General features: G+C 37.1%; 1 protein-coding gene and 1 long non-coding RNA gene across 2 annotated transcripts in view; one reads left to right on the plus strand and one right to left on the minus strand.

Moving 5' to 3' along the window:
- Positions 1-11,960: 11,960 nt before the first annotated feature.
- The window catches only part of LOC103145526 (GDNF family receptor alpha-2), a 68,913-nt gene continuing 54,210 nt past the window's right edge, over positions 11,961-26,663 (minus strand). Inside the window, exons 7-8 of the mRNA XM_007562971.2 lie at positions 24,539-24,684; positions 11,961-13,087 (exon numbers count right to left, since the gene is read on the minus strand). Of these exons, the coding sequence (XP_007563033.1) occupies positions 12,962-13,087; positions 24,539-24,684 (272 nt within the window). The 3' untranslated portion in view covers positions 11,961-12,961. The remainder of the gene's footprint in view (positions 13,088-24,538; positions 24,685-26,663) is intronic.
- Positions 13,043-23,392, plus strand: LOC107837507 (uncharacterized). Its single transcript, XR_001663523.1, has 3 exons — positions 13,043-13,131; positions 13,953-14,087; positions 20,975-23,392. It is a non-coding gene; the product is annotated as an uncharacterized LOC107837507 (long non-coding RNA).

Genomic DNA, 26,663 nt, shown 5'->3' on the forward strand with positions numbered 1-26,663 from the left:
GTTTTGTTTGTTTTTCTTTTAATATGTATTTGTGTTGGGGAAGAAAAGAAAAAAATAAAGCTTATGATCTCATGTAAGAATGCTGGTTTGGAAGTTGGAAATAGATTTCAATCATGAGTTGCCAGAATAAAGTGGGTAAATTACATAAACAAATGTGTCGTTGAAATACATGTGTGTGAATTTGTTTTGAGGGATATGAATCCTTTCACAAGGCAATGTATATCAAACAACAATTTCTGTTGATGGACAACATTGTGTGACTATATCAGTTCATTGTGTCCCTCTAACCATAGGGAGACCACAGAGGTACAGTGTGACCATTTCAACAAAAATGTATGTAACAGAGAATTTTACACAGTGACTCTGCAGACTTTACACTTTTAGACAAATCCAAGTGTGAGGAAATATCCATCAGCTTTGGAGGCTGCTTCATGAGAGGGACTATTACAACATTTTTAATCAACATGAAAAATCCACTTTGAAAATCGTTATTGTGCAACATTCCCATCCTTACACCTCATAATGTGAAATTATGTAGTCATCTACTAAGAGTCCAGAAGAAAGACAGGCAATCTAACATGAACTGATTTATATCTGGTCACGTGTTTTGTAGTGTAGTTGGCAGAATATCTTAAAATGCTATCTTTAAATTCATATTCAGAAGTGGAAAAAGCCTAAGCATATTTCTAGGAGCTCTGTAATCCTCCCACCCAAAAAAAAACCCCAACAACAACAACAACAAAAAAATCCACCCATACCATTTTAATTTACCAAGGACACCGGAAATAATGAATCTTTCACTGCCTGGACGTCATAAACATATAAACGTGCTGGGCCAGGAGGCGCAAGAATAATGAGGAGCGCTCTAAACAGCCTGTCATCATCTATGCTTTTAGTGAGAGTTCTCTACCCAGGCTCCAGCAGTGTATTGGTAGCAATATAGCATAGCGGCCCTCAATTTATCAATAAAAGAACCAATGTGTCACTCCAGCAAACACATAGCCAGCATTTGCATTCAAGATAACCAGACCTGTCATGTGAATTTTATACTCTGTCTCCTCACTCTGCTTGTGCTGTCCCTCCTTCTCGCTCTCTCATCTTTCATTTCTCCCTCTTTCGAAAGCTCCTCCAGTTGGCGACAAACCCCAATTCTTGGGACCAGAAGCCACTGTAAGATTTAGACACTTGTATAGTTTAATCCTGATCATGTCCACCCATGTTATATAATTTATTATACTTCATTTTATCGTAAGTTCTTCTGTTTGACTGAACCAGTTTCCTGATCTGACCCCTCATAAACCCTTTCCATCAGCCATCTGCTGTTGGATTTTACCAGCAGCCACTGATAATACCACCTATGCTTTTTGCTTCCACTCCTGTGTTTTTCTCTTGTGCTTGCACTCGGGTTTTGGAAGAGTGATATTTACGTTTAGCAACTAGAGTTCTTCTGGGAAGGAAAAGCAATAAAGGACTCCCACTACAGGCCAGACCTGGATGTGTAAACAGCGGCCTTAATGTTGTGAGGGGGAATAATGCATGCATGTGCCAAGCTCCATATGGCACCATGTATTGTGCGCATACTGTATCTGGATTCCCCTGGATGGCTGTGGCTGCGCAATAAGGGAGCAAGTCTACAGCTGTGAGGGAGAGAGGCAGAGATCCCATCACCGAATCCAATAAGAACAGAAGAATTTCATAACAGATGTTCTGCTCGAATATGACGGCACCATCAATAACCGTCCCACATGCGAGATGCAGAGGGTTCAGCATTACCCAGTCAAAGTTGTACAGCCACGGCAGAATCTATATCGTTCCACTAGCTCAACTCCTCTCCCTCGGTACGTTGTTCTCTCCGGCACTTTTTCTTTCTGGCTGATGCCTTTCTTTCAATACCTCTTGTCTTTTTGTTTTCTTTTTTTATCTTCACTTTGGGTCCTGATGATAGACATGTCCAGTCTTTCTTCAATGGAGCAAAGAATTACATCTCAAGTGGTCTGGTTCATTCCTGCTGTCCACTCTTCTCGCAATACAAAGAAGCCCCGAAGAGTATTTGGGCTCTGTTTTTATTTTCACCACAAACGTCTTTTATCTCTGGGATTTTCTTCTTTTAAGTGAAACAACGTTTGCATTCTTACTTCTCAGACACAGACAACTGATTTAAAGAAAAAAAATTATCCTCTTGTTTCTTGGTATCAATATAACTTTGCACTCCAAGGAAAGCAGTTCAATCTCTTCCATAACAACACATGCAATCTGTGCTATTTGCTTTATTTCCGTTCTGGATTCATGAAGCAGATTGCACTAAATACATCAATCAGCTCCAGAAGACGAGAGCAATTTGGATCTATTTCAGTGGCAGGGCGCTGTTATCCTCTCATCAATCACAAACGCAAGAGATTGATGCGTTTGTAAATAAAATTTATTTATTTATTTATTTTTATTTTTTTCTTTGCTAATTTAATTAACAGTGAACTTTAGGTCATGCATGACCGTACGTACTTAAAACTTTACCAACATCTGATTGGGGGAATCACATCAAATAGGGATGTCTAAATCAGTAAGAGATGCTGCTGTTTGTAAGACTCTGGAACTATCTTCTTTTTTAATTAGATTTTATCACAGTAGAAGATACATGGCAACTGTAAATTAAGGAGAAAGAAAATAAGTGCTGCGGGTTAGTGAGTGAACACGTATGACCTTGTGTGTCATACATGTGTAAACGTGTACGACTTGTTTTTTTATGAAGCCAGAACTGCAGCAGATTGCTTTGGTCCCTTTTTCCTTTTCCTGCACCGAAATTAACCATTAATTGATGGATTTTGTATTAACCTTTGGGCGGGGGGAACTGTTCATGTTTTGGGTAGTTACAAAGATACTCTAATTTCAAAGAACAATCAATTTGAGAAGTTGTGTCCTACTGTGGCAGAGTTGTCATTTAACTTTACATTTCTGTAACTTTCCATTTGGAAGACAGCTATGGTATTACAAACATCTAATAAAATTTTGCCATTTCAATTCTTCACAGTCCTCAAGGATTTAATTCAAACATTTTTTTTAAGGATTTGACAGAACACTTTGTTTCTTGAAAACATTTTGTGTGAAGGAATCCCCAGGTGTTCTTATAACCTAACGCAGTTATCAAAGTCATTTGACCATGAAACACTTCACAAAGAAAAGTGGTCCTATTCAGTTCATTAATAAATGCTGTTACATCATTACCAACTAAAACCGATTAAAATGTTTCCCAAAACACCACAGTGAAAAGCTAACAGACAATTTATTTTTTTATTTTTTACAATGAAGCAGCTTTTCTTTTCTGTAGCATTATATATGATATAGTGGCAAATTACACCAATGTGAAAAGATGTTAAATACTATAAATATTAACTGTATCATTATCAGGACAGCCCTGTAAAAGAGATGTTTGATCTCATAGAGTTTTATCCTGGTTTAATAAAGGTAGAATAAATGAATACTCACTGAATCCAAAGAAAGGTACAATATTCTAACAATCTGTTAAGTGATTTTTTTCCAATACATTTTGCCACAGCCAGTCCTTTGAGGACATTCATGATCTTAATATGGCTGGAAATGAAAATGAGTTCGACAGACCTGCTCTGGAGCATCAACGCAGCAGCATGGTCTAATGTTTTATCGGTATGTCCTATGGATCAAGGACACAAACAGAAAAGCTTTCAAGCTCTGTGCCACAACAGGAAAAAAAAGCGCCTCAGTTCAGTTTTTTTTTCCTTTTTTTTTTAAACTCTAAAGCAAGACTGACAGTTGTTTTTAGACAGCAAATATTTTACCCTGGGAGACTAATGCTTTGTGCTTTGCGGTATGCTCCTCCGTTACGCCGTTTGTCTCTTTCTAATCACTTCTGTTTCCTACAGCTGCCACTAATATTGTGCAGTTCTATCAACCAGTGAGAGTTTATCACATTATAAACAAAATACTAACACCTTTTCTGGAACAAATGAACCACAGAGAAAATAATGTGGTTTACTGCTTCCGACAAAAAACAAACTGTTATTTCTTCCCCCCCCCTCCCATTTTTTCTGGCATTAAAGAGATATCTAATCTCATGAGCATGTCTGCTATGCATATCAGTGGGGGAACTCCATTACATTAAATTTGTTTGTCAGCTGGAATATGTTTTTTTTTCTTTGTCTTCTTTATATTATGTTTATGGTACATAAACATTATTATTATGTTTATGCACAGATTTATGAACCCTGGTGTCAAAAGAAGTGCAGTTCTGAGCTTGTATGGCTTTGGTTTTAGAAGCCATTAGTGCATCCCATAAATAGTTAACAAAAGCTAACACATGTGAGCATTGTAGACAGACGCTTTTCACATTTTCTCATGTTACTTTCATTAACTACATAATTTTAAAGTGGAAGGAAAATTATAAATTCAAAACTATCCTACAAATAATTGCAAAGAACCAGAAGCTGGAGATGTGAATTAGTAGTTAGTATAAATACTTTGTTGTTTTTCAGATCCTGTTCTGCTGCTCTGTATTTCTGCATTGTACCTTAAGAATAATAATAAAAAAAAACACCTAAAAATGCTTAGTATGCATGTGTCTCAAACTTTTAGTCAATACTTTGTAGAACCAATGTTTTCGGTGCTTGATCATCTTTGCCATAGATACTGAAATTCTTGCACATTTATTTTTGTGAAATAGTTTTAAGCTTAAAATTGGATTTAGGTTTGGATGTAAAAACTGCCCTTAAGGCACAAAAATATGCTTTGGTAGACTCAGTTTCACCGTAATTACAAATATTACTTTCCTTCTTGCAGAAAGAAAAAACCTAATATTTGTAATTACAAGTGTGTATTTGACCATCTCATGTTCACCTCTTGCAGCAAGGACAGCTTTCCTGTCCTTGCATGTTGTTGCAAATACTGTGCAGATAGTAGAATTAGAGTGTCTCCACCTAAAAACTTTACATTTTGTCAGATCAGACCAGGGCATTCTTTTTCTTTAAATATTTCCTGTGTTCAGAACACAACCTTTTGCAAACCGCAAAGTGCACTTTCCACTGAGAAATAAACAACTAAAACACACAAAAAAATTAATTTAGACACAAGCTAAAGTTAAATCTATAACTTCTCCTGATATAGTTTCTCTATTGGACGAAACAACAGTTTGCTCTAAATATTTTTAGACATAGATGTTTGTGCACATTATCAAACTAAAAAAAAAGTTTGTAAATCGAGCAAAAATGTGAAACCTATAAACTGTACTGAAATATGGTTTAAAACGATTTAAAAATGCTCCGTGCTGTGATGAACCATTATTAATATCAATGTAGCAAAAAGGAGTTTGGGGGAATTTGGAAAATAAAGAAATTTGAGAATAAAATTGAATTTGACAGCATGCTTACATAGGAAGTATATTTTTAGCTAAGGTGTTTATTAGATTACAAGCTTATATTTTGAAAATATGAGAAAAGTGGAGTTCATTTTCATAAAATAGAAATGTCAGTTCAACATGATTTGTAATTTCCAACCAGAAAAAAACTATTACACTCAGGCAGCACCTCTGGGACTGAGCTGCTTCTTGTTTATGTAGCACTGGCAGAATATCTTAGAAGGAAGTCAGGGACAAAGTTTAAGTGATATTTCTTAAAAGCACACAAAAAAGCTGATAACAAAAACAACAAAACGAAGACCAGTACACATGACAAAGTCCTGGGACATATGTGTGACAGGCGTGTAACGCATCATATAAAGATATTTTGACATCATATATTGTTTTAAAAGTACTTTGAGTTAAAGATGCTCACTGTGTTATTTTGTCTTCATTTCAAAACACGAATTTCTTCTTGCATCACCTCCATGTGGACAGTTCCCACCTGAGCTGTGGAGCTCCTCCAGAGTTCATGTTGACCAATTTGCTGCTTCTCTCATTAAACCTCGACACACCCAATCTGTCACTTAATGTAGACGGCCATGTCTTTCCGGGTTTTTTCATTTTCAGATGTTAAATGTGACAATTTCGAGATGAAAGCATTATGCATTGCTTAACTTTGTTCTATATTTAGTTTTTTCATCACTAATGCCCTTTACCGAACCTTTGAGGCCTAAACGGAACATCTATTTCTGCAGAAATTAAATTACAAATGTTGACTGAACCAATAAGTTGACTTCTTTAATGTACTGATCTACAAGACAAAACACCAGTTGAATTCACTGAAATGCGTTGCTGCAAAGGACAGAATGTGGAAAAGTTCAAGGAGACAGGTGGATACCTGCAAGAAACTGTGTTTTAAACACCGATTCATGCAAAACATCAGAGTTAAATATATTCAAACATATTTTTTTCTCTATAGCTGGGTTCTGACAGACTACTCTTTCCTTCTGCGGGATGACATAAGTCATATTACCAGCTCATTACAAGACTTTGCATCAGTTCCTGTGTTGATCTTCCAGCAAACACACACACTGAGAACTCCACAACAGATGTATCACGACTTTCCCAAGCAAAAAAAAAAAAAAAAAAACCCTATCTCACGCGATGTGGCGCGTTTCATCAGCTGCAACACATCGGAGAAGAGAAGAAGAACATTTACAAAAACAGGTGGGTGAGCAAAGAAAGGGGTGATGGGACAGCAATGGGAGCCATCTGTGATTGGAGCATTGCTATCCTCGGTAAACCTTTCTTCTTTCTCAGCCATGTGCAGAGTGTTGATAAGAGACATCATCCCACTGACTCATTAATCAACTGTGAAATTTACAGCTACCTGCCGCCTTCTTATTCCCATGGCCCCAAAACCGCTCCACTACCTGCCTCCTCTGCTTTTCCTCTCTTAGATGTATGTAAAGAGAGGAAACAAACTGGAAACCATAAGGATTCACTAAAGGAGAGAGGGAGAGAGAGAAAAAAAAAAAAACTGCTCCCCCAGCAAGATTTCCCGTTCAAGACTGTTTACGCCTTCCCAATCATTTCCTCAAGCACACAGCCTTGTTTATTTACACGCTGAGAAAGAGACAACCATAAGCAAAAGCACGGGACAAAAAAGGATTGCCAGCTACTTTGATTGTGCTTTGCGCTCTGAAGATGTAAAGCTAAGTACTTTGCTCCACACATAGACACACATCTGATGGTTTGTGTCTCTGAAAAACCTAAATTGCACTGGCACAGGAAGACAACCATAAAATTTAGCATTAACATCAAATATCGACAGCATGCTATCAGAGTTCTTTTTTTTTTTACCCTCCTACAAAAAAAGCTTTAATCGTTTTTTTTTTTTTTCCTTTTCTCTGAGCTTGTCCACTGCTGTTCCCCTGCATTAGCCCTATCACCAGTAAAATCCCAGATATATTTTTAAATTATGCAGCATGAAGTGGATGTGTCCTGCACACACATCCTCTCAGCATTTTACATTCCCTGAGAGAACTGCTGATATCCTGTGTGTGTGTGTGTGCGTGTGCACGCGTGTGTGTGTGTGTGCGTGTGCGTGTGTGTGTGTGTGTGTGTGTTTTTCACGTGGAACGGAGGAGGTGGGGGTATGAAGAGAGGGAGTTTGAATTTTGATGAGTTTATTTGCCTATTCTACATGTCAGAACCTTTACTTCATCTGCCAATTCTGAATGCCTTTGTGGAAGCCGACTGTATAATCAGTCACTCATATTTTTTTATTTTTTTAACCGAAAAGTGAGCAACAAACTAACTGAATCAAAACTTGATTCATCGGCAGGAAGTATTTTGCAGCAAAAGCTGCACAAAATGGAAAGAATGATTTTTATATCACATGTTTTCAGAAATAAGAAAGTCTGGTGTGGTGTGCATATTCTGCTAAACTGTGATTCCCATAAATAAAGTCACATAACGAGTAAAAAGAATAACCTGAGTGGTTGTGTGTGTGTGTGTGTGTGTGTGTGTGTGTGTGTGTGTGAATCTGCCTAAGCGACACTACTTAGTTATACACTACAAAAATCTGGCATTTGATGGTAAATGGCTTGTACTTTATCAAATCTATAGGACCCCAAAAAGCTCTAGACTACTTTCAGTCATTCACACACATGTTCACACTCTGATAGTAGGAAGCCACTTGATATTGGCCACAGCTGCCCTGGGACACACTGACAGAGGCGCGGCTGCTTGTTGGTGCCTCTGACCTCCAGCAGTGGCCAGTGAAGTGTCCCTGCCCAGGACAACAAAGCGGGAATCTAACCAGGGGCAAGCGCCGACCATCTTCGCCGCTGTCGTCAATATGGTCTGATAAAGAAAGCCATTTTCCAAAGAAAGCCATAAAAATCTACTTTAACGATTTTTCACAAGTGAAGCATGGGAGTTGGAGTTTCATACTATAACAGCGACAAAGATATTGATTCAGAGTTCAAGTGAGATATGGGATAACCCTGTACAAAAAATGATTGCGGCTCTGACAGACTTGAGATTGGGATGGAGTTTTGCTTTGTAACTGGAGATCAACCCAAATCAAAGTCATGAAGTCAAAGTGCTTTAGAATTATCGTAAAATGGTCGAGACAAAGTCTGACCTAAACCCAAATGAGTATCTGTGGCAAGACTTAAAAAATGTTCAACTATACTCTACATATGTTTAGTTTTGGCAAGGCATTGTAGAGAAAAGTCTATTTACAGGCCCAGCAAAAAGAGACAAAACACAAAAAGACTTGCAGCTGTAATTAACAGTGATAGGTCTCATTATAAAGTATTGACAGACGGAGCTGAATATATTTGCAAGTCACTCTTGTGATTGTATTTTTTTTTCTTAAGTGAAAACTATCTCCGGCCCTTACAATTAATTGCTTCTTTGTGTTGGTACATCAGATCAAATTCAAATGAAAACACAGAACTGTGTGCATGTCACATGACAAAATATGAAGAGATGAATAATCTTGTGAAGCACTGTTACACAGAAACACCATCAGACTCTCATTATCACCCCAGTACAAATACTGGAGTTTGTTTACAACTTGGCTTCCTGTAATGATCCTGCTGTGCACTCTGCTAAGCACTAAATTATTCATGTCCAATCTAAAATATATAGAGATGTAAGTGACTGAAGGTATAAAAAAGGAGCCGTGGAGTCAAGCCAAACCAAGACATTCTCCTGGAGTGAGTTAAAGCATATTTTGTAATTTCAAAAGAAAATGCAAATGAAACCTATCAGGTTCACTTGCTGTGAAGCGGTGCTGTGCCTCTTGGATAAAAAAATAATATATATATATTTAAAAAAAAAATAGAAATATAAATACTGGGTTGTCTTTCCTGGGATCCGGACTATATTATTGCATTACGGACTACCAAGGCTGTTCCTGCTGGATAAGTGGTAGCTCAGCTTTGCCTTTGATAGATTTTTACCCATGAAATGTTATTAATACGAGATAAGAAACTCTTGGTATACTCATTTATTTAGAGTTTAGAATCTCAGGCTGTGAGCCTGACATTCAGTGTTGATGTTTGGATATTTGTTGAAACTAAAATAGTATTTTCTTCTTCTTCTCTCTTTTTTTTTTTTTTTTCATGGTCAGACCCACTTTCTGTTTTCACTTAGCCAAACGCTGTATCTGTATTCCCTGTCTTGGGAAGTGAAATAGAACAGCATGTGCTGTAAACTTTAAGGGGTATATTATAATTTAAAAAGGACTGCAGCATTGCCAGGAACAGATAAAAGGAGAGCCGCTTGATAGGTGTGTGGGATGTGGACTTACTTTCATGTAAATACTGTCAGTGCGGTGACAACTGGAACAAAGCGCTGATGTATTCTTTGACATGTATTTTATTTTTTTTTTCAGACGGAGGTAGTCAGAGATATAAACTTAAGTTAAAATGAGTGGACATGCCCTAAATAGGAACAAGTTGTACTTTTTTTTTCTTCTTGGTGTTATTCCAATTAAATAATGCATAATGAAATGCAAAGGAAATGTGCCAAAACATCAAACAGGATGTTACTGTTCCAAGCTTATGAGGAAATCTTTAATTACATTCTCAAGCGTTTCAAGTTTTACTGTATATTCTCTAAAGCCCAGACCAGTCAGCTCATCCAGAAATGACTGTAATTTCTTCCAGAGCCCACCATCCCATGGATCAACCACATTGTGCAATAACACATTCGGCAGGGTTTAATTTAGCACTCCTTCTTCACGACAGACTGTAAACATTTTTTTTCTAAATCAGCTGTTAATTTGAGACCGCTCGGTTTCATGGTGTACATTTACATGACTCAGCGCTATGCTAATCTCTTGCCTGAAAGATGTAAATATTTCTACAAAAAAAAAAAAATGTCTGTGAGAAACAAATTTAAACACTCATTCACTTTGAGGGGGGGAAATAAAAAAACAGGTGTAGGAGTAAACATTTAAAAATACATCTGTCATCGACAAACCCCTATGAAAGTGTATGACTGTTGGCTTGGAAAGAACGTGAAATTGTGTAAAATATTACTCCTTGTTTATCACGGCAGTGCTTTCTAAATGAATGTCGGAACTGGATCCACACTGCCTCTCAGGTTTTTTTTTATCCCCCTTACAAAAGAAGGCGTTTTAGTTTGGCTTTGACATCCTTTCTGTCGTCGTTGAAAACAACAGCTCTTTTTGTTTGAGCCAGTGAACAGATGAAACAAGCCTTCCCACGTGGAACATCGTTTAGTCAGCAAGGGAACCCATTTAAGGGATAGGTTGACAGCTTGACAAGTCGCTCCTAATAGGGACCGTTGTGGGATTCCACAAGTGGAATAGCTGCAGTATTTTTATGTTTATACACCCTATATAATTTTACTTTATACAGTGAGTTACGGACATATGGCCTTGAGTACAATTGTTGCTGAAACTCTCAAACTCCATCTACAGATGGCAGATGAGCTTTTGTTTTATAAATGTGGATATGCTATAAAATTCAGAATAAATGAAACTACTTATTTGATCACACACAAAAAAAAATATTGTGTAATTTATTTAACCCTGTTCTGTGTTGTGTATAATTTGGAAAGAATTTACAAAATCATAACCAGATTTTGGGTCAAAGTCTATGAAAGAACCTCAGCATCCTTCAGAAGTTGTCATTTAAAAAGTACAGCAGCAATCTTATCAGACTTTGCACCGAGACACGTAAATTGGTGGCCATTAACTATTTTAATATTGATTAGACTTATTTGAACAATAAACAAATACATTTGTTATGAAATGATTCTATATGTATGCATGTATGCAGTATATAAATACTAGATATGTACAAGTTCATACAAGCCCCAAAAAGTAAAACCAGAGGTTTTCTACAACATGTTGAGACGTCTGTGGCTCATTTATCCATCTGACTTTTCAACCTCTGTCTGTCATGGAGCACTGGAATTAAAATGTTGGCTGCCTACAAGAAAGTTTTGACCTAAAGTATGCAGGTAGTTGTGTCAGTAAGCACTATTTTACACAGTTTTTATGTTAGTATTATTAGACATGTCAATCTGAAGAATACAGACTCCTGGGTGAAATTTTTTTATATATTTTTTGCACAATGTCTTTGATTTTCAGACTTTAAAATCCTGTACAATCTTCAAAGTTTTCTTAAATCTGCCCTGGGAGAAATGTGCAATTGTTTTATGTAATCTTTAAATAGTAATGGATTGCGTTGGACCTAATTAGCACCTTTCAGTTTTTTTATTTTGCAGTAACTTCTGCTTTTGTTTGTATTTTTCCTCTCAATTTTTTAGCGAGGATTCAACTCAATACTACTCTCTCTCTATGTATATATACATATATGTATATATATATGACAATTATTCATGAATTAACACAGAATTTTCTCAGTCCATATTTGACCCAGAACTTGGCTAGCAAAACCCTGTTTGTTTTGTTTTGCTATTCCAGCTTTTTTTTTTTCATGCAAAACATGAAAAACACAACATTTTAAATGCATTAAAGTGCTCCTTGTACAACATGAATGTTTAAATGCTCTCCACTCAGAAAATATGATAAGGACACAAATAGTTATGGCTTTTAAAGACTGAGTTCATTTAATCTCATCGCTTTATACATTTGTGATTAAACTTTAATAGACAAATATAAATGCAGATAATGAAGGCCTTCCATCAGCACCCATAATGAGCAGTCTTAGCATACAATAATGTCCTTTTCAAAATACTAGATATCATTAAGTTACATGAAAGAAAATGCTGTTTATATACATAGAGACTGGATTATACACACATTTGCAGGTGGACGCATGGTGAACACCCACGGTCAACAACATTACCTTAAATGAGCACAGAACCATTAACTTTTAGCTTTAGTTCTTTTACGCCATCAGCTTGAGGATTATACTGCGGCACCAAATGAAAGCTCCGTACGGCAGATTGATTATGGTCACAGATTATACCAACACACAGAACACTGAGAAGGCTTTACAGTCTGTAAGGTTTACACTAGCGCTGATAAGACAGAATGTAATCATCCTACATCCACACCGTTAAATTTGTGCTCTGGTCTTTCCTGTAAAGATTTTTGCCAATTCAAGGCAAAAAAAAAAAAAGTCTCTTTCTTTGTTGCCCTTGCTATATATACTTCATGCTCTGGTTTCTCTCCACAACAATTCATTTTCAGTCTCTTGTTCTTGTATTGATGTTGACTTGTTTTTTTATGTTTTTTTTTTTTGTTTGTTCGTTTTTTGTTTTTTTCCTTTTTAAGTGAAGAAAATCTTAGCAACAACTTCAGTTTCGGGGTTTTAATGAGACAGTCAATGAGTGGTCTTACCGGCGTTCTCTACAAAGGTCCTTTAGAAAGCCTTTTGCGCAGACAATACGTCACACAAACCTCAAACTCTGTTTTGAAATGTTATTAATTTCCTCCCATCTCGTCCGCTTTTACAAATTTCATTCAGCGTCAACTGTCACCAGTGATTTGGCCTTCTTATTAAGAGTCTCAGAAATGACACCTTCTGCTTTTGGGATCAGCTTGTGGATGCATGACCTCTTTTTTTCCTCCTCCTGGCAGTTCTACAAGACAAGCTGAGCCAAAATCAGAGCCAAAGCCGGGCTGGGAAGCAGAGCCAAGACGTTGGCATGCAGACAGGGAGAGCGATCCTCTCCCAGGGCCAGGCCACCGTTCCTTTCTTTACTAATCTGTGCAGATAGGAAGACACAGAGAGGAGGAGAGATTTGAAAAGGTTAGACATGACTCAGACACTTGTTCTGTTTTTTTCCCCCCCTGTTTTCACAATTGATACGGTTATTAAGGATGTAGGATAGAGGTGGAAAAAAGAAGAGACTCCGACTGAGAAGTTATATTTATTAATGGAAGATTGTACTTGCCATGAACATCAATTTGATCAAACATATTTAAATTTGTTGCATGAAATAAAGTCTTATGTAAAAGTATTTGCCCTCATACGGACTTATTCTGGAGGAAACACGAAACTGTGACCTTCCTCTCGAGGGGCCAATCTATCAAAATTACTCCAAAAGAATATTGAGAGACAGAAAAATATTATTCATCCTGCAAAAATAAGTTCTTGTATTTTGTTTTCAACATAGAACTTCTTTGTGTGGTATTGGACAACTATTATATAAAAATGCTGCAGTAGGAGGGAGCTGTGAGACTTCCTAAGAGTTTGAGATCATGTGAAGTATAACATTTTCTGGTTAGAAAGAAGAAGAAAAAAAGAAAACAAATGTAAAACACTGCAGGCCTCACTTGTCTCAGTTAAAGTCTGAGTTCAGGATTTGACAATAAGAAGGAAATTAAGTGAGTTTTTAGTTCAGTATCACTGCTGACCAAAAAAAATACCGTCTGACAAAATCTGCATGATCTTTTGGGAAGTGTTCTGTTTACTGAAAACACAAATGTGGATCTTCTTGGAAGACATATTCACACACATTTGTGTTTGGCTTTTACCTATCACCACATTTCAGACAAAAATTGTCCTACGATTTGTAGACAAACCTGGTGGTGCTAGTACGATTTATTGAACATGTTCTGCTGCCTGAGGACCTGAACAACTTGCTGCTATTGACGGAACCAGGAACTCTGCTCTCTACCTGAATATTCTTAAAGAAATTGACTGACTATCAGTTTGTAACATGAAGTTCAGACTCACTTGGGTTGTGCATCAGAGCAATGGAGGTAAACACAGCAGAATGTCCAGCTTTCACTAAAGGATGGCACAACCAGTTATTAGATTTAATAAACAAAACTTTTTTGTTTTTTCACAAACAAAAAGGTTAGCTTTTCTAACTTTTTTCCTTGATGAATGAACTTTTCTTGGGTTATCTTTGATAACATTTTTCTGAGGATCTGAATCCTTCAAGTTTGACAAAAAAGAAAGAAATCTGTAAGAAATCTGTAAGACGACAAAACTTTTTTTACAATATTGAATCTCTCAGGCTTCTGCAGCTTAGTATGATCCTTTCTCTTTTAAACAAATTGGCAACAAAGTAGAGCGTCTTGTGTGCATTTTCGTTTTTCAGTCCTTTTAGTTTGTGCCAGGAAGTCTCCAAACAGCGTTTAAAGCTTTCATCACCAACCTTATTTACAAGCAAAACATTCTACAAAGCCAAACTTACATTACAGGAGCCAGCAGCGGCTCAGAAATTTCAATATTTCATAAGGTCTACCTTACAGGAATTTGTGACTCCAAAAAAAAAAGAAAAAAAAAAAAAGAAAAATACTATTAACAGTGTATTATCTGAAATCAAAGCACTTCCTTTTTATGCATAGGAGACTTTTTTTGTTGTTCAGGGTAGAAACTAGAAAAGGTAATTCATAACACTGTAATCGTTAAAGCAGAGAAAGGTTAGAATGAGTTCAGATATTAAATTTCTTGGCCTCCAGAGTTTCCCTGTGTTACCCACACTGCAGTCGGCTCCGTTATGTGTTGCTCCGTGAAGCTGTTAGCATTTGTAATAATTTTGCTCTCATTTTCAGGGATACTTGGAATATCAAACATTACCCTTTGTCCTCAAGTTAAAGAAATCCTGGTCAATTTGTTGAGGCACCATTTTCAGTCCAGCAGAGCGTTGCAGCAACACGTCATCAGGAACGTGAAACCGTTTCTGCTCCCCTCATTTTCACCAAAGCATCCCTTGCAAAGGTTACGCTGGTCCGTTTCTCCACATACAGAAAGCTTCTACCCAGATGTTTCCACCCATCTTACACCACAACAACATATCTCAGAAATGAGAAAGTGGTGAAATATATTAAGTAAAAAGAAGAGAAAGAGAAATAAAAGAGCCCTATGATGGTAGCTGAGTTCTATGTAAAGGTGTAGCGAAGAAAATGTTCAGTAAATTTATTTCAGAAAATAAATTAACTGAAAAAAACATATCTATTAATTACACAGATAATATGTTCTAGGGATTTATTTCAGTTAGTGTTAATTACAACAAAAAAACAAGTTTTAAACAAAATTTTACCATTTTACTATCTTTCGGAAATATCAGCCGACTGTATGTCTATGTGCTGTACACTATGTTGCTTTTGCATGAATTATCTTTGCACTGCTCAGGTTGAGTCTGCATTTTTCCCTCTGGTGTACTTTTTCTTCCTGTTGAACATAATCCATAGATTTCTTATTGGGTTTTAGGGCCGTTTGCTGGCCGAACACAGTGATAGCATTATTATTAAACCAGGTGACGGTACTGTTTGCAGTGTAAGCAGATGTGAATATGTTTGGACTTGATAGAGCAGAGTGGACCAACGTCTTCTGTTGCAATGGTTCATCTAATCGTTTATGCAGAAACGTCCCAGCAGATCTGATGATGTGCTTCTACTACACTTTTCCTCAGAGATGTGATAACTTGATTTTCCAAACAAATGCAAAGCTGACTTTGACTTGAAAAGGACTTTGGACCACTGAGGAACAGTTCTGTCACGGACTGGTGCAGGAATGCTTTCAAACTAGGAATTTGGTTAAATCTGTGTGGCAACTTTTTAAACTCTAGCTGCAACACTCAACTTGTGAATCTCTATGAAAATCTTCAAAAGTATTTTCTTTACAACCATGTTTGGCCTGCAGGCATATCCCTGAGGCTTGTGCATTTTTCCCCCCATCACACTTCCATTTACGTTTTTATCAGCCAGCTTCTTTAGCAATGAACACTTTCAGCTCATCCTTCTTGTCAATGGTGGCAATAAGTTTGCTGAACAACATCCCTGTCACTATGTAGGTTATGACATGACCATAACAGAACATTGTCATTAAAGATAATTTCTTGGGGAAAAAAAAACAAACATGCAAACATTCCTGAGTAGCCTGAATTTTGGGTTTTCATTAGCTCTAAATCATTATAATCTAAATTAATTCAATATGTCACTCTGTATGCAAGTAATTTGTGAGAATAAAAAAAAGAATAGAAATATCCTTCATTGTTCCACAATGGACAAACTTTCTACAAGCTACATGAGTTGCCCGACTGAAATAAGATTACTGTTCTGTTGTGCTCCAATGTATTGAAAATGCGCTTTTGTCCATTTTAGAAATTTAGCGCATGAAAAGAAAAACAAATATTTAATTATGGTTGGCCACTCTCTTCATCCACTATGAATCTTCATTAATAGTTCTAAATCACTTATAGATAAATAGTATTATAAAATGTTACCACAGAGAAATGTATGCGGGGACAGCAGTGGGTAACTTGACAATGCACCAAACACATCCTCAACTAAAAGCCAATTAATTAGCAGGGGCAGTGATGTGTGGCAGCAGCCTGTTGACATGAGTCCAGATCGCTGTCTGCAGCCAATATCCACACATCCATACAGAGGCCTGGGAGAAGGGTAACACACACACACACACACATGCACACACACACATATTTACGGGTGACTGAACACGAGCAGGAGATGCATGCAAACACTGTGACAGAACAAAGCCAGCTTCATGCACTCATTCGCTCATATTTCGTCAACCACATGAAAAAACATAAATAAATGGGTTTCAAATATTTAAAAGGTGCATGCACAAACCGCTCAGGTTATATGTGATTTTTCATCGAACCAGCTCCTCCTGCCGAGATCAGTTTTTATTGTCAATCAGTTCATTTTCAAGTTTACAGTAAACAGGGCTTCATTTCCCAAGGCAAGTTATTGGGTAATCGAGTTACGTAGCTGCTGTCCACGCTCCGTTCCGTTCAGCAGAGCTTAAAATAAACAAAGGTTACGAGGGAGAGCAGACAGCTGCAGCTTCCCAGAGGGTCTACGAGTATAAGTGCTGTAAAAATTTCTCATTTCAACTCATTTTTAAAGACACAAGAATTCCTTAAAAAAATAAATAAATAAATAAATCATAGTCTTTTTGTCTTAAATTTGATCTTACTGCGCACAATGTGATTCCTAAAGGTACACAGCTGCTATTGATTTCCATTGTCAGACCTGGATTCAATTTTGTTTGAGTGCAGTTTGTTTAAATAGCACCAATTCATAACAACGGTAACTTGTGGTGCTCTACAAAAATAAACAAAGGCTATTTCTCATTATGTAAAATTAACTCTTTGTCTGTATTCAATTCATGGCACTCAGTTCATTCTCATGCAACACAATCAGGCAGTCTGCTTTGGGAATAGATTATAATTCAATCTAAGTTACATCCAGAGGTGTAAATTAGCACTCGCTATGAGCCGATGTATGTTTATGAAGTGGCAGCAAAATTTGATCAACTCAGAAGCCACAAAGACAGGTTTTCAATTTAAACTGAACTTAGTTCAATTTCTACAGCTGAGCTGTAGGGGGCAACAGTGAGCCTGAGTCTCCTCCTGCTTGATATAATCTGCGCAGGCAGGGATCAGCATTGTGTTCAGGTTCGCTGCACTCAATTGAATTCAGATAAGGAGTACGGATCTGAACACAGCGCAGCACGCTAGCATAACACAACAAAAACACAATGTCATTTGTTTGGCATTCCTGCAAACTCGTGCCTGTACAAAGTTCCTCAGCAGAGAAAGTCGTTTGTTGTCATTTTGGGAAAAAAATTATACAGGTTTTGACATTTGCAGTCCAGAGTCATTGAAGGTAGATATCAATCAATCAAAATCATTGTTGTCATTATTATCAGTGCTTAATAATACCGATAAAATACGTACACTCTTAATTGTTATGGTTCACAACGAAGGTGTGAGCTTCTTCTTTTTTTTAAGTTACAGAAGTATCTGTATGAACATGTTATATTAATAAATAAATCCCATTGAAATTATTATTTCTTTCCATTAAATTGTTAAACGTTATTTGTTAATTACCTAACTAATTGTAGAAAGATTTTCCATGAAAGACGGCAGCCTTGTAGAATTCAGGAAAATATAATGGAATTTGAGAGAAATGAATAAATTCACAAGGATCTACAGTGCACGTGTTTAGCATAGCATGTTATTCAGTTTCCTTAACAGTGAAGTTCTTTCTATATTCAAGAGTAGATTACTGCAGATTTTTCAGTGAACAAACTTCTTTTTTTTTTGTAGCCAGTGCAGAATTTGTAGTTTTGAGTGCCTGGTATGGAGCCAACTTTGCAGCATTCCCTCATTCTGAGCAATCATGTGGTAGAATGATTTATCTTTAATATATCTGAATTATATAGCATAACTGACAGAAGAGGAACAATGTTTTACACATGTACAAAAGCAGACATAGCCTTCTTCCTCTTGGCATTACCCAAGTATGCAAATCATTTGACAGAAGAAAGCAGCACCAAGCCTACTATTCCTTACTGCAGACAATAATAGTGTCTCCATTTTTTTCCCCCAACCATCTCATCGTTCTTCAAACGCATCCGGACAACATATCAGCCATTCATATCTTCTTGTAGAACATGAAACATTCCACAAAGCTTTGTTTGATGCCGTCTTTATTTTCCTTCTTCTTTTTACTTACTTTATACCAAACCAAACTCCAAGCTTTTATGTTGAATGTCTGACCTTGGCAATGTCCTTTTGCTAACCCATCTTACAGTTAAAAGAAGACAAAGAAAACAAAGACCTTACGATAGAGAAGCCACAGTTTCTATGGCATAAACGCATTCGATAAAGCTGAACAAAATTTCCTCAGAAATAAAGAATATTTCTTGTTATCATCTAAATGGGATTGTACAGTCCTAGTTAAATGATAAATGCGCTGCATTTGTACAACGCTTGATCAAGTCTGAGTACTCCAAAGCGCTTTACTGTATAATCAGTCATTCACCCATTCAAACACACATTACTGGACCCACCAGTTATTGGACGAATCCCTATCTGTCAATTCTCCAACATAGTTTAACAACGTTGAATTTTGCTGATAGGCCGGGTATAGATCAGGAGTTTAAGGGTTTCACTTATGATATATTTTATAGTGCTAAGCAAAGTCAATAGTCCTCTGAAGTGCTTAAAGCTTTTCTGCTCAACAAAACATATTGCGTCAAAATTTCTATGGGTGTCAAGTGTCTGTTATACACATGAAAAAAGAAAAAAGAAAAGAAAAGTTAAAACCCTTCAATAAAACACTGGAACAAGAAATTAGGCTCAACGGTAAAGTCTGCTTCGAGAACTTTAAACTTCTAGGAAGAATTATTGTTTTGTTTGTATGAATGAAGATATTATGACATTTAAAAACCTTAAAGTGAACTCTGTCCAGCCAGGAAAAGAGGCTTAGTCATGCATGCTGAAAATCAATCGAAGCTCATTTGGAAGCACCCTTAAAATACTCAAAGGACTGCGCTTCAGCCCACATGTTTACTTTCTAAATGCTAAAGCCAACAACAACTGACACTGACATTTGAATAATTATGCAACTATATTGGCTGAAGATATTGTAAAGCATATAAAGGAGCCAAATGAGTGACATAGACAGCCCCGGGCTGCAGATTAGCATATACTCTGTAAAAAAATGATAAAGTCTGTCCATCCATCAAACATCTGGCGCGCACTTTTACCCATATCATTTGTTGTTATGTGTCCACATACAGATGCCTTGTGTTACTACATTGTGCTTGCTGGTCGGCGTAAGATTTACAGCTTTGGACAGGCTTTCTTTTGCCAAGGGAACTCATACCATAACAACACTCCCCCAATTTATCTGCCATGGAAGTTTGACAGGTTTTAATTGCCAGCCACAGTTGTCTAAGAATACGGGGCCGCCCAAAATGTCCCTAACAGCTCCCTCTCTAATTATAAACTTCCTGCTTGAGTAATCACATGTCTTATTGTTTCCTAATTACCATTTTTACAATAAATTAAACACCATGCTGCAGTGAGACAGGCACTGAGCAGTGCATCAATACTGACACACACAAACCTTCCCAGAAAGCACCATCCATTCTCACTCTTCCACCATGTCTCCAGCACATATCCCCCAAACATGCTGTTGTTATCGGAGGTGCTTGTTCATTAATTCTCCTCTTTGCGACGTTTTTTTAAGGTTTTAATTTGCTGTTGTTCCGACGATGAGGGTTTGCGTATTAAGCACAACAATAAGTGCCTCAGGTGAAGTGTGACCATTTAATGACTACGATGTGATATGTCTTAATGGGAGTCAGTCAATCAGCAAACAAATTTGCATTCATAAACACTTCGCACTGCTTGGATTTAAATCTGCAGCAGTCACTGAAAAAAACAAAAAAAAACAAAAACGAATGACACGAACAATAACAACAGCGGCGGCGGAATGCTTTACAAAGCATTGTTTTATGATACGCCTTCTAATTCTGCCAAATTGGGTAAGAGGGTCTCCTGCAAAGGTGAGCTGGGTCATTAGTCACCTGCGTTGCACATCTAAAACACATCTGCGAAATGCAACTATATTTCATTGTGAGAAATAATCAAATCTGACAGCCAGCTCCTCTTGGCTTGAAAGTGCAGGGTGAAATATTTCTTTCCCATTCAGGAGAAACAAAGTGAGGGGAAAAAGGCAGTCTGCCACAGACAATGTGCTGCTGTCATCTTCATGTTCATTTGAAGTGGGAGATGAAGAACGGTTCTATTAAAAGACAAACATTTATTCATTTCTGCAGTACTGCAACATTTGTTTGTTTTTTTTTCTTTCTTTTTCAGATAGACCAGAGAAGCCAGTTTAAGTGGAGTTGATGGAAGTCTTCAAAGTAGATGGAATTAAACAGACTGCAGGCCCTGGGCCACTACTTTAGAGCCTATAATCCAGATTAAATCCTGCATCGTTCAGTTCTTTTTTAACTTTCTATTCTTTGGGATAAAATATGATATTTCAATTGGATGTCATCATTCGGGGGTAAAGCCAAATGATCTTATTATGAAATGCCTTTTAAAAATGCTGATTGCTTCAACAGATGTCAGGATTGTAATGTGAACGGCGATTTATGTTGAGTTCTTGAGTTGTATAATCGTGCAGAAGACCCTGTTAGGGATTCCTTACAACACAGCAGCACACCATACAAAATTTTTTATAAAGCACTTTAAAGAAACATCAAAGCTGTCCAAAGTGTTGTGAGGCTCAACATAAAAGACACCTCCAAGAGAACATAAAGAGAACAAACACAGAATATCTACAAAAGGTAATGAGAAGAATATGAGGCAAGTAAAACCAAAAGAACAAAAGATAATATAAATATTGGTCACTGGCATTTTCTCAGATTCTTTAGAAGCAGTGAGAGTAAAAGTGTGTTTTTAATGGAGATTTAAATTCAACAAGTCAATTCATCTCTTGAGTTTGCAGCTGCTGTGCTGACATAGTAGGAATGTGATCAGAGTCTGCAAAGGGGCCCAACATTGTTAGGATGTTTAAAAACAAACAAAAGATAGCAACATTAAAGACAAAAGTTAATTTGAAGTTAATCTGACGTGATCAGCCTGATGGCTCCATATTGGCACATATTTATTTACTCAGACTGATAGTTCAAATCCACAAGAAACTGAACCTATGTGTGCAATCTTCCTGACACTCTGATCCCCCCTTCAAAAAAAAAAAAACAAAAAGAAGAGAGAAATATATGTACTTTAAAAAGAGATTCACTCATTCCCCTCGCTCTCTGCTTTTACAGTCGACTCAGTTCCAGATATTCACATAGATGAGGTTGTTATCGTGCTGCGTTTAATTGCGTTTAATTTTTCTGCTGTCCCCAGTCGCTCTGCGTAGATTCAGGAAACTCAGAAAACGCAGTTTTTGTTTTTTTTCAATGCATAGATAACTGACTATAACCTCATGGTATCTATGCACCAAACCCCCCTCCCCCCCAAAAAAAACTTGTGTTTTCTGAGTTCCTTGCAACCATATGTGGAGATTGGGGAGAGGACAGAAAACACACACAATAACTACAAGTACAAACACACATGTACTGTACATGGATGACGTCAAGCTGCATAAAATTTTCGCCAGTACTACCACGTTGTCTGATCTGGAGTATACATACCTATATTAGGTAGAAAAATAGAATAAAAAAGCATGAATTCTCATGTCTTTCTCTCAATCTCTCTGCCTCTGCTTTTAAGGAGAACTTAGTCCCAGGAACAGGAAAGCTGCAACTTCACCTACGTAGAGTCACAAATTCACCTGCTCAAATGCAGTGACAATGATCACTAGACCGGCAAAGGTTACTAACACAGACCAAAGGCAGGAAGATGATGACAAGAGGAAAAGAGGAAAATGGAACTGAGGGACTGGTAAAAATATGAAGCAGTTTTTTGTTCTTTTTTTTTTTTGCTGTTTTTTTTTTTTACAACTTTTCCTGTTTTTGCATGAACAGCCAGATGAGAGAGCATGCAAAACTTGAGAGATTACAGAAAAAAACAAAATTCATTTTTATAATTCAGTGATTGTCATTTAAAATGCAGTGTCATTGTTTATTCTTCACATGTACAACACGCATGTTAACCACCATGGACAATGACTTCACTCAGCTCATGACATTTGTGTTCCAACACTGATGTGAATTGCATGTTTTCATTCAGTCATTTAATTTGAGTAGGAACTGTCTATTCTCTCCCCCTCTATTTTTGATTAAAAATAAACCAGACTTTTGTTTTCATGTAATTTGTGGGTGTGTGTCTGTCATATGTGCAGGCCAGTCAGTGTGTGGGATGTTTTGTGGGTGGCATATTTAGCTCCTTATGCCGAGCTGAGTCCAGTTCTGGCTCTGAGATCAAATGTGGTTTAAGCAGAAAAACCTGCTAAATGTCCCCACAGACTTAAATAATGCTTCATTTTATCCTCGAAACAAAAAAATTAAGCAAGAACAGCTATGTTGTTTGCTCACATTAGCATGCCTAAGCAAAGTGATAAATAAAAATCATAATGAATTTTCGAAATATAAACATATGATAAATCACTACACATATCGGTCTGGGTCACATATTAAGTCTCCAGGTGCCAGCTGCTCAGTCAGCTTCTCAGTCTTCCCAGTTTTGTTGCTCATACACTCCCTCGTGTGTCCTGACAACAACATTATTTTCCTCCTCGTTAATATCCCGGCGTGTGTCTGAAATAAATCCTTGAAGTATCCTGGCTGTTTGCCTCATTACTTACTTTTTTAGCAGAAAGCGATTAAGCTGCCATATGGACAGTCAAGCTCTCTATGATGCCCCCAGGTAGAAACCTTTGGTCAATTTTTAGGTACTTGAGTTTCTCTCTCAAATGTTTAAATAGTTTTTTTCCCTAATACCAGCACACTAATTGTTTAACTTGCTATGCACAAAATATCAAAGGAGGTTTACAGTGACACAGCCTTTGATAAGTGCTCTAACTCTAGTGGTCAAAGCAAACCAGTGGCTACTTTATTACAACCTCTCCTTTTTTTTAAATGAAGATCAACACACGTCTACCTTAATTAAATGCAATGATTTTTAGTCTTGCCTATTTTGAGAGAGAAATAGACCTTAGTATTGATAAAATTCTATATATTATTTTTATTTTATTTTTATTGTGGAACATATGTCCAGTCAGTATAAAGGATTCATTTGTTTAAAACCCTTTTTGAACATCTTCCCAGTTCTGTATTTCTCAAGAAAATGATTTGAAGAGGAGTAATAAATGTTTAAAGTACACATTTATTTGACTAGGAACTGTTTATTCTCTCCCCCTCAATTTTTGATTATAAATAAATGTGTACGTAAAGTACACATTAATTTGGATATCAAGTCTTTCCTCCTTACTAACACTTACAGTCCCTTTAAAAACAAATCTTAAAACGTGCATAACAAACGTGTGTGATACCTACATACTCAAAGTATTTCCCGTCACACCTTTTTTCCGATCTCCACATTTAAATCTTGCGCATCATCTAACAAATTTTAATATGAGATAAACAGGCCTAAATCAATGGATTGATAAATGGTTGCTGAATCAGCAAAGCACCATAAGACCAAGGCAGTGCAACGACAATGTTTGACATGTCTGATGTTCTCCTGAAAAGCTGTGGTACAGATACAGCGGAAAAAGTTCTACCCGTGTCACATCATTCCAAAGAATATGTTTTATTTAATTTTTGCCTTTAATAAATTTAATCAGAACTTGAAATTGGCTTTACTCAGGCTATCGTTGGTACTAAATAAAATGTTGATGAATTGAAACCTTTAAGATTATTGTAGAGAAAAAGCACATGTATGTGGACAAATACTTTTTATTAGCAATCATTGTAAAATACTCACTGCAGGGGAGGAGGAAGGGTTCGGGTTGGGGTTTTCTGGGATGCTGTCCATCCATTCATTGATTGCTTTTGATGTGACTGACGGCTCGGAGACGGTCATATTTTTGATCGCCGTGTCGTCCATCCCATACGCCTGAATAGCATTTCCTGCAGGGACAGAGATTAAAGTAATTTGTTTCGGACTTCCATCCCAGCAAGAAGCCCACAAGCAGACGGACAGTTTTAAGTCATCTTCTTCGTCCCCTGCCCAGTCGCTTTCATCCCAGGGAATGAGGCAGGGCAGAAGAACAGTAAGGAAAGGAAAGAGTACAAAACAAGGAGACAAAAAGTTTCAGATTACTATTTTTTGTGCTTGTCAGGTGTGTGTCAAACTGTTGACATCAGAAAAGAGCTTTTAAAAACCTTTATGTGAAAGATCGTTCAAAATTATACTGGCTACACAAAACACAAATATGAGCTGATGGATGATAATGTTAAGATTTTATTTCCACAGCCTTAAATGTTTGTCTGGTTTATTTAGCAAGTAATTATCCTTTTATTAGAGCATCCTGCGGAGACAAATTGACACTTTTGTCGAACGTAGACAACTATGGCTCCTGGTTTCTGATCATTACAAAACTGCTTTTATGTAACAGCTGCTCTGCTCACTGCAACAGCACAAGAAAAGAGAGGATCCCCACACTTAAGATGATGAACTGTTTTTGTTCCCTCGCACACAAGTGGAAACTGAATTCACAGAAAGTTGCAAATCAGTCGGCTTCGCGCAGAGCATGGCGTAGTGAAACAAACATTTGAGTATCTAAGCTGAAAGACTTACTGAACATGTGTGTAATTGTGCAAGTATATGAGCAAGTCTGCAAAATCGCGATACATCCTCGTACAGTCAGCTACTCCAGCTAGATGCAGCACCACGGGGCTGAGTACCTTTCCATTGTTCATCCGTTTAAAATACAAAGCCTTTTGCTTTTTTCTCAGCCAGAGAGAAGGCAAAGCATGAAATTGCTTGGCAACCACCTTCTTTATAAGGCCATTGTGCAAAAATGATTTTGAATAGACTTGTGTCGCCGATCAAATTCAAAACATCTCCAAACAAGGAGAAATGGCATTTGTTCCAAGATAGCAGGGTAATGCATGTTAACAATCAAATGGCCACATAGGCCTAAAACTCCTGATCTCATAGGCTTGTATATCAAGACGCCTGCCTACTAACACTTAGAGTATCTTCTAAAATATGTCACAGTTACAATATTCACACCACTGTCATGTTCGTCACATAAATAATTATATATGCGCACACATTTTATCGGGACTGTATGTGATAAAGCAACAGGTTTTTACAAAGACAAATCTGAAAAGTTTGGCATGCATGTGTATCCAACCCACTTTTTTACACATCCATTAATGCTAAAATCACAAATTGGCCTCAAAGTTGCCTTCAAAGTCCGTAGATGTGCAAAGCTGTCAGAGACATACCTCAAGGCCTGCAGTGGTCGTTGCAGCAAAAGGAAGTTCTGCAATTTATTAAATCAAAGGGCTAAATGCATATGTTTGAAATTTACTATTTAAACATTTAAAAAACATGTTTTTTATTTCTTCAAAATGTGAACTACTTTGTTTTAGTTTACCCCAGTTTATTTGCAGTTTGTAGTCACTACGTAAGAAAATGTGGAATCTTTAAAATGGTATAATCATTTTTACAAGGAACAATAAAACATACCAAAAAAAAAAAAGCAACACACTCTTAAAAGCCACTGGAAAAACCAAAGCTTGACAAGAAGAGAATCAAGAAAGCCAATTACGCTCAAAGCAAACAGTAAAGAGTTGTGGTGAGAGCTGAAAGGTGTGTCGTTACTGGTGTGTTTGCCAGGATGCATTAAAGCTAACGCTGTCCCCACAGATTCTTTAAGAGGGATGAAGTCATAAATCAAAGTGGCTGGATCTTCCATCCTCCAAATACTTTTTGGACCCTAAGCTGTGAAGCTTGTTGCGATTGCAGTTCAATTCCTTAATGATTCTGGACAAGATTTCCTTTCATGCTGGTCATTGTCCTGTCTGCAGACATCGAAGCAAAGAGATAAGAGATTGGAGAACAAGAAAAAAAAGAATTAAAGACAGAGTGAATCAGT

Source organism: Poecilia formosa, unplaced genomic scaffold (genome assembly GCF_000485575.1).
Source record: "Poecilia formosa unplaced genomic scaffold, Poecilia_formosa-5.1.2 Scaffold5, whole genome shotgun sequence".
NCBI classification, from domain to species: domain Eukaryota; kingdom Metazoa; phylum Chordata; class Actinopteri; order Cyprinodontiformes; family Poeciliidae; genus Poecilia; species Poecilia formosa.